At 50.7% G+C, this 14,541-nt stretch overlaps 4 protein-coding genes across 4 annotated transcripts; 2 read left to right on the top strand and 2 right to left on the bottom strand.

The window, feature by feature from the left end:
• Window positions 1-420: 420 nt before the first annotated feature.
• On the bottom strand, window positions 421-1,479 carry VTN77DRAFT_4487 (uncharacterized protein; the record flags this gene model as incomplete). The annotated part of the gene is made up of 3 exons (XM_069420551.1): window positions 421-758; window positions 809-1,312; window positions 1,368-1,479. The coding sequence occupies 3 exons, from the start codon at window positions 1,477-1,479 to the stop codon at window positions 421-423; spliced, it is 954 nt and encodes a 317-aa protein (XP_069277660.1).
• Window positions 1,480-3,921: 2,442 nt separating this feature from the next.
• On the bottom strand, window positions 3,922-7,703 carry VTN77DRAFT_4486 (uncharacterized protein; the record flags this gene model as incomplete). Its single annotated transcript, XM_069420550.1, has 3 exons — window positions 3,922-4,755; window positions 4,804-7,629; window positions 7,686-7,703. 3 exons carry the CDS (start codon window positions 7,701-7,703, stop codon window positions 3,922-3,924), a joined length of 3,678 nt encoding a protein of 1,225 aa, XP_069277659.1.
• Window positions 7,704-8,124: 421 nt separating this feature from the next.
• Window positions 8,125-11,622, top strand: VTN77DRAFT_4485 (uncharacterized protein; the record flags this gene model as incomplete). The annotated part of the gene is made up of 1 exon (XM_069420549.1): window positions 8,125-11,622. One exon carries the CDS (start codon window positions 8,125-8,127, stop codon window positions 11,620-11,622), a length of 3,498 nt encoding a protein of 1,165 aa, XP_069277658.1.
• A 1,543-nt stretch (window positions 11,623-13,165) lies between these two features.
• VTN77DRAFT_4484 (uncharacterized protein) lies at window positions 13,166-14,467 on the top strand (the record flags this gene model as incomplete). Its single annotated transcript, XM_069420548.1, has 4 exons — window positions 13,166-13,283; window positions 13,392-13,525; window positions 13,593-13,776; window positions 13,836-14,467. The coding sequence occupies 4 exons, from the start codon at window positions 13,166-13,168 to the stop codon at window positions 14,465-14,467; spliced, it is 1,068 nt and encodes a 355-aa protein (XP_069277657.1).
• Between the last annotated feature and the right edge of the window lie 74 nt (window positions 14,468-14,541).

The following is a 14,541-nucleotide window of genomic DNA, read 5'->3' as shown; positions in this document are numbered from 1 at the left end:
CATCTTATGGCTAGTACATACGTAGGTATACAGTATAATATAATGGTGTGGTTAATCCTCATTTGTAATTGATATATAAAATTAATTTTTGTTCTTTGCTACTTCTACTAGTAGTAGATCTTTATTTGATTTGATTTGATATGCCTCTGATTTTTTTTTTTAAAAAAAAGCCTAATATAATTAGTTTTATAGTTGACATTACTGTCATTCCCCTTTTATTTGTTTTTTTTTTTCTCTTTTTATCTTCTCTGGGTGTTAAAATAAATTCTTAAGGTGCCAAGCATCAGGCACATATATCCCCGTGTATCAATTTCTATAAGCATGTAAGATGATGTGGCGCACTGGCATTGAATTTAATGAACTACACTACAGTCAAAGAATAATTTCTCAGACAAGGAATTTTTTTTCTAAGTTTCCGGTTTAGTTACCGTTCCCATTCTTCAACTTCTCAACATCCCAGCTCGTCCCCTCGGACGCCAGAAACGCCTGTCCTCTTGCCAGCACGGCACTGTTCTCCTTACCCAACCACTCCGGCTCCAGCTCCTGCAGGCGATCCTCGATCTCGTACGCCTTGCCGCCGCCGACCCAGAGGATCTTCCCTGCAAAAGGCAGCCTGGCCCCCGGGTGGATGGTCGTCTTGTCCGGGCTGCGGTTGGCGGTGGCGCAGATGACGATGGCACGGGCGACGTCGGCAGGCTCGTTGGTGGGGAGGTTGTTCTCGTACCAGCCTTTTTCGATGCCGCGGACCATTCTCGTTTCTATATCTTATTAACTCGATGCATCAATATGTATACAGACGGAGGCATACTGGTCATCCACGGACATATCGCGTTGATGCGGATGTTCTCCGGCAGCGCTGTCACGCGCAGCCCGCGCAGGATTCCCAGCACACCGTGCTTGCTGGCCGTGTAGGTGACCAGGCCGCCGCTCTCCTTGAAGCCAGCGATGCTGCTGACCAGGACGAGGTCGCCGCCGGGTCCCTCAGGCGTCTTGTCCTTGCGCAGGTAGTGCATGCCGATGCGGGCCGTGAACAGCGCACCCTTGAGGTTGACGTCGATCTCCTTCATCGACGGCTCGACGGTGACGTCGGCCTCGGGCACGAAGACGTCCTTGTGGATGGCGATGGCGGCATTGGACACGACGACGTCGACACGGCCGAATTCTTTTTCAGCCGTGTCGAACAGATGCAGTTGGTCGGCATACGAGGTGGTGTCGCAGTGCACGTAACGGACACGGGCGCGTCCCAGTTGGGATTCGAGATCCTGGCCGGGTTCGTCTTGGATGTCGCCGAAGACAACCTTTGCGCCGGCAGCTGTATCATTCACATTAATATTTTATATATTCTGTTGGTAATTGTTTATTCTCACCGTGAAATTGCTCCACGGCCGACCGCCCAATGCCAATGGCCCCGCCGGTCAGGACGACGACTCGGTCGCGGAGCGTTTCTAGTAGGGACGGTTCCAGCTGGACCAGGGCCATATCAGATGATTTAAGAAAAATACCTTTCTACAGTTGAAAATGAACTGCAGTACAGGGGTAAATGTGATCTAATACTGCATGGTTTATGTATGTACCCTGCCGGCCCCACATTCTGCAGCCAGACATCCTGTACGGAGTACTAAGCAATTCTTCATCGGGGAGGAGTACATCACTGAGTAATTTCCGATGGTAACAATCCAATCGTAATGAATCAATTAATCCAGTACTTGGTCATGGTAGTGCAGGAACTACCAAGACCGCATACACCAGTCTCTCCATCCTTAGTCAACTAGGTAGGTACCCCTGGTGTAAAGAATGCATACGACAAAAGGAAACAAACCCGGGGAGGAAGTCCGAAGAAGCAGGGGAAGAGCCTTGGCAAGGCAGGGGACCCAGATTTAGTAATGCAGATACTTATATTGATTTGCGGAGAGAATTCCGAATGAATGTGGGGTTGCGGAGTGTGGGGTAAGATATACTGTATGCAGTATACTTATTACGTATGTATATAGATTATATGAGATGATTTAGACAGGTTACACATTCATTTAATTCTGATTTACCTACCTAGCATCATTTTAGCGCTAAGAGCACTAATAACTAAGTTAGTAATGAAGGTTACATCGTAACCATCGAGGAAAGTATGTCATAAGTTAACTATTATTATCTCTGCAGCGAAAGTACGTACAATACATGCACAAGAAACAGATATAGGTAATGATACAATGCTCCCATCTTGTTCTTCTTGATAGAAAAAAGAAAATGAAAATATGTCTATCTATGTGTGCTGTGCCACCTACCTGGTAGACCCAAAATCGGAGAGAGAGGAAGACTTGTCAGGAAATGAGATATTCTCTCTCTCTCTTTATTCTTTTTTGTTGACTCAGATCTCTTAATAATCAGCCTAACCATAAAATAAAGTTCCCTATAAAAAAATATACAACGTATAGGACTATATTCCTATCTATATACAACTCTTATATACCTAATCTAGTATATTATTCTATACAACTGTCAATATATAGGTGCCTATCAGCAACTTTCGAAACATTTCCTTGCAAAGCGTCCCTAGAGATAATCAAATCATCGACATTAACAATATTGCTTGCTATATTATATTTAGGATATTAAGGCGAAGATTGACTGCTTCTTTCTTAGATAGCACTTACTTACTCGAGTAATACTGTAAGTTAATCTTATTATTTGTGTACTGTACCTAATCTTCTTCCTTCCTAACCTGTATCTGTAGAATTGTATATGACGAATGAATAAATGGAGTATGGATAGGTAGGTACAGGACAATAATAATCTCTTATTTATTACTGTGCTAATTAATCTAGATAATTTATTTACATGTTCTGAGCTGTTTTACTGTTAACTTTACTGAGAGAGATAAGCTTAATAAGTAAAAAAAAAAGAAAAGAAAGAAAGAAAAAAAGAAAAGAGAAAAAAAAAAGAGAAACTTATCTTACTTGACAGACCTAGCTATTGTTGCTAGTAAATGATATATTACCATCACCATCACTGTCCACCGAGCACAGCTCTTTTGACGCGAACAGTCTGCATAGCCTGCAGGCAACAATTACGAAGCTGTCAGTTCTGGTCCAGGAGCTCCAAGACACTCTGTCAAATATCTGTCCCCGACTGTCCTCCATCCTCAACGCGAAATGAGAAGCATTTCATCACGCATTCCCCCGATCCAGAATCGTCAGAGTCAACCCTATTCCTAGCCGGCGTATTGATCCTGATCATCTGGCTATCTGGCATGGGCTTCTTGATGTCTGGTCTACACAACATCTCCACCAACTACATGTACCGAGTCTTATGCTCTGGTCTTGCGGGGGCCATTCTTGCTTTGGGGGTGATTGTCTTCTGGCTCGATCCATTGCCACTGTGGCCTGTTTGTTTGTTGTATGTGTGGTACGCGAGCTATGCGGGGTTGATCGGTGGGATTGTTCTTCTTGCTAGAGCGAAGGCTGGTGAAGAGGGGGAAGATGAGAAGGTGTGGAGTCAAGAAAAAAAAACGTTCTAATATGAAGGAAGACATTTGACTGAACGGTTGCATAGATCATGCTGTTTTTTGTTCCTGTTAGATAAATTTCCTAGATGGTAGACCTCCTCCCATTGATAGGGGCCTTTGTTTCTTTGCAAATCGTACAGTTACTGGACGGAGTGGTGTTGAGGTTAGGGTTTGTCTTCCTTCCCTTCAATCCTTCAAGGCTACTGCTACGGCGAGGGTCTCCTGGGGCTAGGATACCTGTTTCCTCTTTAGATCTTCGTATATTCCCACTTTTCTGTGAAAGCGATGTTGGGCCCTTATTTTTCTTCTTCTTTGCAAGCAGTTGTGGTGACAAAAAAAAAAGTCAATGACCATCCGAGTCATCGAAACTCATGTCTCATATCAGAGATGTTTTTATATGTTTATAGTCTAAGTCTATCTATCTAATCAAGTCTAACACCCAACATCTCCATCCCGACACCACATACGAGAAGTCCCATATTCGTATCCATCGTCCTATCAACAACTTTATTGTGACTGTCGTCGCCGTCATCGTCAGATAGAAGATGCTGGTGATCACGCATAATGTCCATGGACGATATATCCGCCACAGGACTGTACCTGTCCAGTCGCTGCACAACACGAATTGCGTCGACACCTTCCCTCTCTAGGTCAATGCTGATCGACCAGATTTTGACCCGGTGGTCGTTCCCGGATGAGGCGAGGAGGATTTCCGAGGTTGTACTGTCTTGTGTATTGGGTCGGTATCGTAGCGTCTTTATGGTCGTTATGGCGGAAGCGTGGGCGTCGGGGATCGAGATGGTACGGATTGAGGGTGAAGGTGAAGATGCAGCTGCGCCCCCTCCATTATCAGTTGAATCCCATCGGAATAGCGAGATAGACAGCGCGTTGTCGTCGCCACCACCCACGAACAGCGCGCAGTTCTCGGCGATCTTTATCATCTCTAGCGATTTGATGCTGCTGGAATGGATCGGATGGCGAGTCTGCCATGATACTGTCTCTGCGGTTACGGTCTCAGCGTTGAATGTGGGTTTGATGGTCATGTTGCTGTCCCCGTTCCCGGGACGCGTCAAGATGCCATCGAGAACACCGTCTAAACACCATATCGCGAGGTGCCCGTCGGTGGCACCGGTTATGAGGTAGATTGAGGAATCGAACACCAGGAATCGAGCTTGCGTCGGACAGTTGGTCGTATACGTCCCCTTTCCCAGAAGTACAAAAGTGTTGGAACTAGCTGACGAGCAGTACAAAAACACCTAAACGAATCAGCACTTCATGTACAATGCTAATTTGCTGCAACATACCTTCACCGTCGAATTGGAGTACGCAAGACAGAACAAAAAGCAGTCGTCTCCACCAGGCGACTCGACCCCCAACACATCAAAACTCGTCACCCGCAGCTCCGACTTGGGGTCGTCTTTCGGACTGGAAGCCTCATGCACGGCCGCGGTGCCAAATACCGGGATGGAGCGGATCCTCCAGACGAAGAATTCTTCGAAGCCGCCGCTGGTGAACAGGAACCTGCCGTCTCGCGACCATGTCACCTGCTGCAGGCCCGTTCGATGCTTGTCGAGAACGCGCAAGCACCGAAGGGATCCCCACGGCGCGTCCTTTCTTGCCATTGTAGGTGTGAAAATGCGCACCGTGGTATCTTCTGCTCCGGTAGCAATGAGGGGCCCTGACCCTACGCTGTCGTGAACGACATTGGCGATCGCCATATCTTTGACTTCTCGTCCGTGACCACCCACTCGAATCGGGCGATGAGAGACAGACCGCATGACAATAACATTGAAGGAAGCTGCCTGGTTCCAGAGGCAGACTCCTGTTCCGGACACGTCTGCATAGGGGTGATATGTCCAGTTTCGGTGAACTCCGCCGCATTCAAACGACACCAACTCGGTCTGGGTGGATTCGTTCCAGAGCACAAAGTCTTTGCTCCGGAAACCGTATAACATGAGATCCTGGGTGAGCGCATCAAAGTACGCTCCCTCAATGTTCTGGCTGAACGACGAAGAGCAGCGGTGAACGGTTCGGAGCTGCACTGCGGTGTCGGAACCATCGGTGCGTTCCAAGAGGTGGACACAGTAGTTACCATCTCGGCCACAGGTCAACACGTATTCCGTCGCTGGTCTTTCAGCCTGACTAGGCCATTCGAGTCGACGCATGAAAGTAACCACACCCTCTCCATGGACACGACGTATGCATGAGAGCGGATGTAGAGCTTCATCGCCAAAACCAACTTGGTATATTGCAAGCGCGCCAACTTTTGATCCCATCACCAAGTACTGGCCACCAAACACAGATGACACGCACGATACTTGAAACGTACGCGGTAGAACAAGCTTGATATTCTTCTCCACATGTGCGGCCGAACCTGCAGCATCTTTGACGATAAAGAGATCGGCCAATTCTGAGGTAGGGTATGTAGCGACGAATCCAAAGGTATTCAACGAAGTGGGCTCGCTGCAGTCATCCACTCCTTCAAACATGAAGAGTCCAAGTGGCCTTGCGTCGACCTTGGCCAGTTCGACAAGGCTCCTTGTCTGGTGGCTATACAGCCGTATGAGGCCATTGCCACTACCAATTATTGCCAGTCCTTTACTCGGCAGGCTGGATATATAAGAAGCTGCCCGGAGATCATCGGCAACCAGTAACGTTTCCCAGCAGATGTATGGCTTATTTTCGTTCTGGTCATGAGAACGGGCGTCGATCCACCCCAGCTGCACCGTCCCGGATACTGAGCTTGCGATAAAGCAGTCTTGCGCGACAAAGGCAAACGCTTTCAGCGTGCGTTCAATCTGGATCTTCGAGTTTGCAGCTTTCATTAAAATTCTCGTGCTGTAACCACACTGAAGAGAGCCGTCAGTCGTCTGCTTCGTCTGGTCCTGGACAGGTTGTGACGCAGCGTCGACTCCATCCTGACTGACATAGGTCAGTTGAAAAGCCCTTATTGCGCCATCAGCACCACCGGTATATATCACAGTCGATGCGGCTCCACCCTCTGATATGGCAAGGGACCAGATGTGCTTTCCAACATGAGAGTGAAGAGTCGAAACATTATGTAGCCGGAATCCTGTCGCCTCCGACCCCGCCACATCCCAGTCCAGCCTCCACAATTGACAGGTAGCATCCTCCCCCCTTGAGACGAGATTCACCTGCTTCAATTGTCCTGCCACCGGGGCTAAGAAGTGGACGCCCCAGATTCGGGCAGTATGACCCCACTCCTTGGTCAGGTACGTTTCTGATCCGAGGGTCGGGGCATCCGCGGCAGTCGTACCGAATCCAGTACTTCGAAGCTCAAACCCGTCTGTGGAATAGGCAGAAGGGTCCGCAGGGGAAGTGTGACAGCAGGCGGAAATATCCCATACTCGGATTGTCCTATCGTCGCTACAGCTTGCAAGCAGTCGTCTTGGTTCGCCTTCCCTTAGGGACGGAATTTCAGGGGAAATGTTCACTCCGAAGATAGATCCTTCATGACCGGTAAAAAAATGATGGATCGAAGTAATAGCATTCAGGGTGCTATCCTCATGGCTCTTCGGAAAGCAGGACCACACGATGATCTCACCAAAGACGGTACCAGCTGCGATCAAGACATGGGTCGGAGAAAGGGCAAGGACATCAACAGAGTAAAGAATGGACTTTACGCCGGCTGCCAGCTGTCTCAAACGGATGGTATTCGGATAGTTGGGCGAAGCCTTCTCAGTCACCTCCAGGCTCAAAACAGCATTATGAGCCGTGACCAAGTAAGCGAAGATCTCTTTGTCCTCGTCGTGCGAAGGACAAGCATCCAAGATCCAGTCTGGCGCGGCATATTCCGCGGTCGCAGCAGACAGAGATGCTTGCGCAAGCCCACTCTGAACGCCCTTCTGGCCGACGAGGTTGATAATCCGGAGAGACTGTCCTCCCCAGACTAAGATTAGGGCTGCATATGTGTCATCATCTGGTGACTTCCGCTCGTTAACTATAAATCCATGAACATTGTTCCTCTGGAATGCCCGTAGCTTTGCGAGCAATCTCCCACTGTTGACGTCAATGAGAGCAGCAAATGGGCCCTGCCCTTGGAGAAGAAACGTGTTAGCTCCGCATTTCAGCTCCTTTAAGCCAGTGATGGGCAGACAGGCATCAACATGCTAGCAGCAGTCAGTACCGCACAGAATTTCTAGATCACATGAATCATCTGACAGACCTCGAGGGAGAGAGACATTGAAATTCGCGAACACTACATTTAAAGTCCACAATTGTGGTCTCTAAATTCTTCATTTAAGCAAAATTAGCCACGGAAAACAACACACGCCTTCTCTGCGCTCTCTGAATTTTATGCACTTCGAAGCGCAAAAAAGTTGACTGAACCGTATATGATTACATAATCACCAATTAAAAAAGCGTGCGATGTCCCCGCGGGGCCAATTTAAGGTTGCTTTCCCGATCTGGATAGATTGAGTCACGTGACTACGTGACTCGTGTTCGCGAGTGGCGATCGCCACGCCTTATCGTTCTCTGCCTCCATACTGACCTGATATAGTGCCAGGTTGAATCTGGTTCTGTCGTATTAACCATCTATACAGGAATGGGATGATCTACTTATTTCTTGACGGTCTTGTCCGCTATTGTGAACAGCCCCCACGATGGGTGTCACCGGACTCTGGACCGTTGTCCAGCCCTGCGCGCGACCCGTCAAACTCGAGACTCTCAATCGAAAACGGCTCGCCGTCGACGCGTCGATATGGATCTACCAATTCCTAAAAGCCGTCCGTGACAAAGAAGGCAACGCCCTTCGCAACGCCCACCTCGTGGGCTTCTTCCGCCGCATCTGCAAGCTGCTCTACTTCGGCATCAAACCAGTATTTGTCTTCGATGGCGGAGCGCCGGCATTGAAACGGCAGACCATTGCCGCGAGAAAGAAACGGCGAGAAGGCCGAAGGGAGGATTCTGTCAGGACTGCGGGCAAATTGCTCGCCGTTCAGATGCAGCGGCTGGCAGAGGAAGAAGAAGCCAAGCGGAAAGCCCCACGGCGACCTCAACAAGAAGAGGAGGAAGTTCCAGATAATGCGGGGTATGTGGAAGAGATTTTCATGACCGAGAAGGAAAAGCGGCAGAACCGCAAGTTCCGCAAGAAAGATACGTATCATCTTCCAGACCTCGACGTTTCGCTGGAGCAGATGGGTGCCCCAGATGACCCGCGGATCATGTCCCAGGAAGAGCTTGAGGAATATGCACGACAGTTTCATTCCGGGGAGGAGATCAATCTCTATGATTTCTCGAAGATTGACTTCGACAGCCCGTTCTTCCAAAGTCTTCCTGCGACTGATCGATACAACATACTGAACGCTGCGAGACTGCGCAGTCGCCTACGAATGGGCTATTCGAAGGAACAGCTAGACTCTATGTTTCCCGACCGTATGGCATTTTCCAAATTCCAAATAGAACGGGTCAAAGAGCGCAATGACCTGACGCAACGATTAATGAACATTAATGGTATGAACGGGCCAGACGCGATGCATGGCTTCAAGTCTGGACAAAGAATCGCTGGAGAGCGAGGCAAAGAATACGTGCTTGTGAAGAACCCTGATGTCGAGGGTGGCTGGGCCCTTGGTGTGGTAGGGAACAAGAACGCTGGTGCGAGAGACAAGCCCATAGACGTCGACCAGTACGGTCAGCAAGAGATCTTTCCGGAAAATAAAGATGAAGAGGACGACGAAGATGCGTTTGAAGACGTCCCTATTGAAGGGCTGAACAGACTTCCCAAGCTGCCCATCTTGCAAAAAGGAGTCTTTGACGAGTCCATCCAGCGCCAGATGCAAGAGATCGCTGAAAAGAGAAAGGCAGTGTACGAAGCACGACGTGAAGCTGCAGAGAAAAGTAGCCGCAATTATCAAGATCATGATGATTCTCTTTTCGTCCAAGGCGCAACTGGCGCCACTGGCGCTCCTGGGTCAACGCAGCCTATTTCCAGAGAACAGGAGGTCGATGGTCTGTTTGAGGGGGATTGGGACAGCGAAGACGAGGATCTTCGTAGAGCCATCGAAATGTCGCTAGAATCTGCCAAGGATGAGGACGTATTGGAGGATGCGTTACCTTCTAAAGATGTTTCTTCTCAGCTGCAACCGAAACCGCAGGAGGCGATTCCAGCCCCTGACAGCGATGGCGATGACATGGATTTCGCAGCAGCCTTGGCAAAATCAAAGAGACCATTTAGGGGACCAAAGCCCAAGTCCATGGCTCCCAATATTGGAGCAGAACATGCATTCAGTGGGCCGCTGCCGTTCGAACCTCTTAAAACAACCAGACCAAAGGGTGAAAAGCCCCAAGAGGCCGATCTAGATGAGGACGCGGGCGGGTTTGAAAGAGAATCCGACACGAAACAAGAGGAAAAGAGGGAGAAGAAGAAGGCTGCACCCTTGCCTCCATGGTTTGCTGGAGAGGAAGGATTGGAGAAAGAATTCATCAACGATGACGTGGGTGAGGAATCTGTGGAGAAATATCGAGACGCGGTGATGACTCCACACCACACCTGCTTAAGAGAGCACAGATCTCCGGATGTCATCGATGTCGATAAGATTCCAGATTCGAAAGAGGTCATCGACCTTGAGGCTGATGAGGGTGCCGAAGCCAAGCCAGAGAAGCAGCCCTCGAAACAGCCGCCATCCCGCATGGGCGAGATCGCTGGTGATATTCGAATGGATCCTCCTGTTCACTCCGTGTCGGATGAGAAACCGGAGGACCGTACTGAAATTCCCGTGTCTACTACGAAGGACGTACCCGAAGACGAACAGGTCTACGAATGGGAAGCCACAGACGATGAAGGTGGCGGCACTGTGTCTAAAACTGCAGTGGAAGAGGATGCTGTACGTGGAGATTCGGCTGTTCAGGAAGAGAAGTCTCCATCTCCAGAGTTTGAAGATGTGCAGATCTCTGTGGCAACGGAGCCTGCCACTAACGCCGAAAACAATATACCACCACAGTCTGAATCTGCGGTGCCACCAGCTGTGGATCAAGAGGATATGTTTGTGGATGATGAAGCTGAATACTCTGACCCAGAAGATGAAGAGCTGATGCAGCAGCTAGCTGCAGAGGCGGAAGAGCATGCTCGCTTCGCCTCGGCACTCAACAACAAAACTCCGGCTGAGAACGCATTTGACTATGAGCAGGAACTCAAGCAACTGCGGTCGCAGCAAAAGCGGGATCGTCGGGACGCGGATGAAGTCTCTCAGATAATGATCACTGAATGCCAGCAGCTGCTGCGACTCTTTGGGCTGCCATACATCACTGCACCCATGGAGGCGGAGGCACAATGCGCGGAGCTTGTCTCACTGGGCCTCGTCGACGGGATTGTCACCGATGACAGTGATATCTTCCTGTTTGGCGGTACGCGCGTGTATAAGAACATGTTCAATCAGAGCAAATATGTCGAGTGCTATCTCGCAAATGATCTGGAGAAGGAATACGCGCTCGATCGGAAGAAGCTCATCAGCTTCGCCCATCTTCTCGGAAGCGATTACACTGATGGCATCCCGGGCGTTGGTCCTGTCACTGCACTGGAGATCATCACTGAGTTCAGCAGCCTCGAAGAGTTCCGCGACTGGTGGACGCAGGTACAAATGGGGGTTGACATCCCCAACGACCCCCACGCGGGCTTCCGCAAGAAGTTCAAGAAGAACGCGTCGAAACTGTTCCTACCGCCGTCCTTTCCGGATCCCCGGATCGATAAGGCCTACCTGGAACCGGAAGTGGACTCGGACCCTTCACCGTTCCAGTGGGGCGTCCCTGATCTGAACGGCCTGCGGAGCTTTCTGATGTCGACTGTCGGCTGGAGTCAGGAGCGGACGGACGAGGTTCTGGTCCCTATCATCCGCGACATGAACCGGCGGGAGCAGGAAGGGACGCAGTCCAACATCACGCGCTTCGTCAGCGGTGGGCAGGGAGCAGGAGCGTTCGCACCGCGTGTGCGCTCCGAGGGGTCAAGCCGGATGGAAAAGGCGTTCAGTAGGTTGCGGGCGGAGGCTGAGACGCGAAAGCGAGCGTCGCAAGCCGCGTCAGAACCTGAAGCTGCAGACGAGGATGATCAGCAGGATTCCGGGTCGAGCAAGAAACGGAGGAAACGGGCGACTCGGAAGGGCCATTGAGTTGGACGCGTACCCTTTATAGAATAACCAAAAGTGGAGGATAGTAACGATGCTATGAGCGATGGGTAAATTATCCATGGAATGGCGTTACGAGAGGGCTGGCATGGCGTTGATTTTGAATTTGGATAGAAGTCTTGTATAACTATCCTGTGATCAACTGTATATAGTTCCAATACTACCTTCCTAGGTAGGTGCTTACTCGATGTTGCATACTAGGTACCTGACGTACCTTCCTTCCTAGGTAGATACGTTGAATCGTACCTACCTGCCTAGAAGCACGTGCGCTCTTGTATCCGTTATCGCTACCTAATCCTAATCGATTCTCACAGGTTGTGACCATGATAGATTCTAGATATTTTTTTTATTTTATTTATGATTTATTATTTATTTTTTTCTTATTTTTTTTTTTTTTGGATAAGAATCCAGCCCACAATTACACCGTCTGTTGGGTAACTGGTCTTGTGACCAATCATTGTGCTTGGCTACCTTTCCCCTACCTTACCTGCCTGAACTTTACCGACTGTCTGCTGTCTCTCTCCACCCCAATCGAGAAATTATGCTGCCAAACCCCGGACTCGAAACTAATCGGGAAGACAGCGAACCCTAATCGAGAGAGCGTTGCATCTTGGTGATTTTTCGTGTCGATCGCCTTCCTTCCGGATCGACGCAAACCCTTGTCGAGATTGAAGTCATCGACCCCGGTGGCTTAGCCTTATCCGGACAGGTTTAGCATGGCTTGGCATCCAACCTTGGAAGTTGGCTGCTTTCGCTAGCGTCAACTGTATTTCGGAATTGTCAAGTGACTGAACGCAAGAACTCAATGACTGACTGCATGACGTTGATGTCGGTTGGCCAGTGATGACGTCGTGCACTTTGTCACGCCGGAAGAGGAGGGAAGCATGGACTGCTGACTGGGAGGGGAAGGTTTGAATCAACCTCGAGGGAGGGAGGAGAACCCATTGAGGGCTGGATCTTGATCTATGTCAGACAATTCACAATCACAATAATCGTAGATGTCTCGGAGTAATGTGTAGTGCCTCGTAGCCACGAATTAGCGTGTGCTGGGGTGTTGTGTGGCGGATCTCTCGAACGATCGATAGCAGCTCGCCAGGCGCGCCGCATTGGGCATCCCCATTCCCGCTCGCGACGACGTCACCCACTCGGTCGATGCAGCCCGATCAGCTCAGATCTTTAATCGTCCACCAGCCTCGCAGCAGTCCTCTTCCCTCTGACAAGAGCCTGAGGAAGCAGTCTCCCTCTCTCTCTCAGCTGCTTTATCGACACTGGCCATCACGAGCTGTCTTGGAGCCCAGCTGGCTACTGCCCGTCCTCTCCTTCAGCTCCTCTCCTCCTTTTCGTCACCGACCCCGCCCGCGATCACCTTCACGTCACTCCTGCGCAGTACAGTCGATACAGGCCCCTCTCCCTCTCCCGCCCCGTGCGACGTGCTCAGTCGGGTTCCCGGACCCTCCTTAAATTAATTGACTCTCTTCCGATCTGAGGTCCCTGAGCACTTGCAATCCCACCAGTCCAGTCCCGCACCATGCATCGCACCTACTCTATGCGCCAGTCGCGCGCACCCACTGCCTCGCAGATTGAGAATCCCCCGCCTCCGCCGTCGAGCACCAAAACCGGCCGGCTGTTCGGGAAGAGCAACTTTGGTGAGTCTGAGCAGTGATCAGACCAGCACTTGACATTGTCGAGATCAGTCATCTCCTACCAGGTGACCAAGTCAAGATCCCTTTACTGACGAGAAATGGCACGCCTAGGCCATGCCTTTCGCAAAAACACCGCCGGGGCCTTCGGTCCTGAGCTCGCCAAGAAGCTCTCGCAGCTCGTCAAGATGGAAAAGAACGTCATGCGGAGCATGGAACTGGTAGGCAGGGAGAGAATGGAGGTTGCGGTATGTTAATTGATTAGTCTGGCTGTCGTCCCGATTGATTCCTCGAGCTCATGCAATGCCCGTCCAGCAACAACTCTCCCTCTGGGGCGAAGCCTGCGATGACGACGTTTCGGATGTCACGGATAAGCTGGGCGTGCTGATATACGAGATTGGCGAGCTCGAGGACCAATTTGTCGACCGCTACGACCAGTACCGTCTGACTATCAAGAGCATCCGCAACATCGAGGCCTCGGTGCAGCCTAGCCGAGACCGTAAGTTTGATGACTGCCTTTCCAGATGTGTCTCCGAATTGACTGGTATTGCTCGCTAGGCAAGCAAAAGATCACCGACGAGATTGCGAAGCTCAAGTACAAGGACCCCAACTCGCCTCGCATCGTCGTTCTCGAGCAGGAGCTGGTCCGTGCTGAGGCCGAATCCTTGGTCGCCGAAGCCCAGCTTTCCAACATCACCCGTGAGAAACTGAAGGCGGCCTTCACCTACCAGTTCGACGCGCTCCGGGAGCACTGCGAGAAGGTCGCCATCATCGCCGGCTACGGCAAGCACCTGCTGGAGCTGATCGACGACACCCCCGTCACTCCGGGCGAGACGCGCCAGGCGTACGATGGCTACGAGGCGAGCAAGGCGATCATCCAGGACTGTGAGGACGCTCTGACCAACTGGGTGACCTCCCGGGCCGCCGTCCGCTCGAATCTGTCGACCCGTTCCCGCACCTTGTCCCAGCGGCGTCGCAACAACATCTCCAAGGGTCGGGAGGATGGAGTCGATCTGTCCGGCCAGGACCAGCCGATGAATAACCGGGACTCGTGGGTTCCTGCGGATCAGCATGCGGAGTACCACGTAGATGACGAGGGGCAGGGTGACGAAGATGGCGCCAGCGTCTCTCACGGAGCCAACGGAGAACATCGTGGTCGGGTCGAGGAGAGGGAGCCGATCCCGGCGTGAGGATGATATCCGACAGACACCAGTTCTTTTTTTGAGATGACAATTCTTTGTTTTTTTTTTTTTTTTGAGATGAC

The sequence above is a fragment of the Rasamsonia byssochlamydoides genome (assembly GCF_041956645.1).
Source record: "Rasamsonia byssochlamydoides strain NRRL 3658 unplaced genomic scaffold VTN77scaffold_31, whole genome shotgun sequence".
Classification (NCBI taxonomy): domain Eukaryota; kingdom Fungi; phylum Ascomycota; class Eurotiomycetes; order Eurotiales; family Trichocomaceae; genus Rasamsonia; species Rasamsonia byssochlamydoides.
This window is presented reverse-complemented; position numbering and strand designations above follow the sequence as displayed.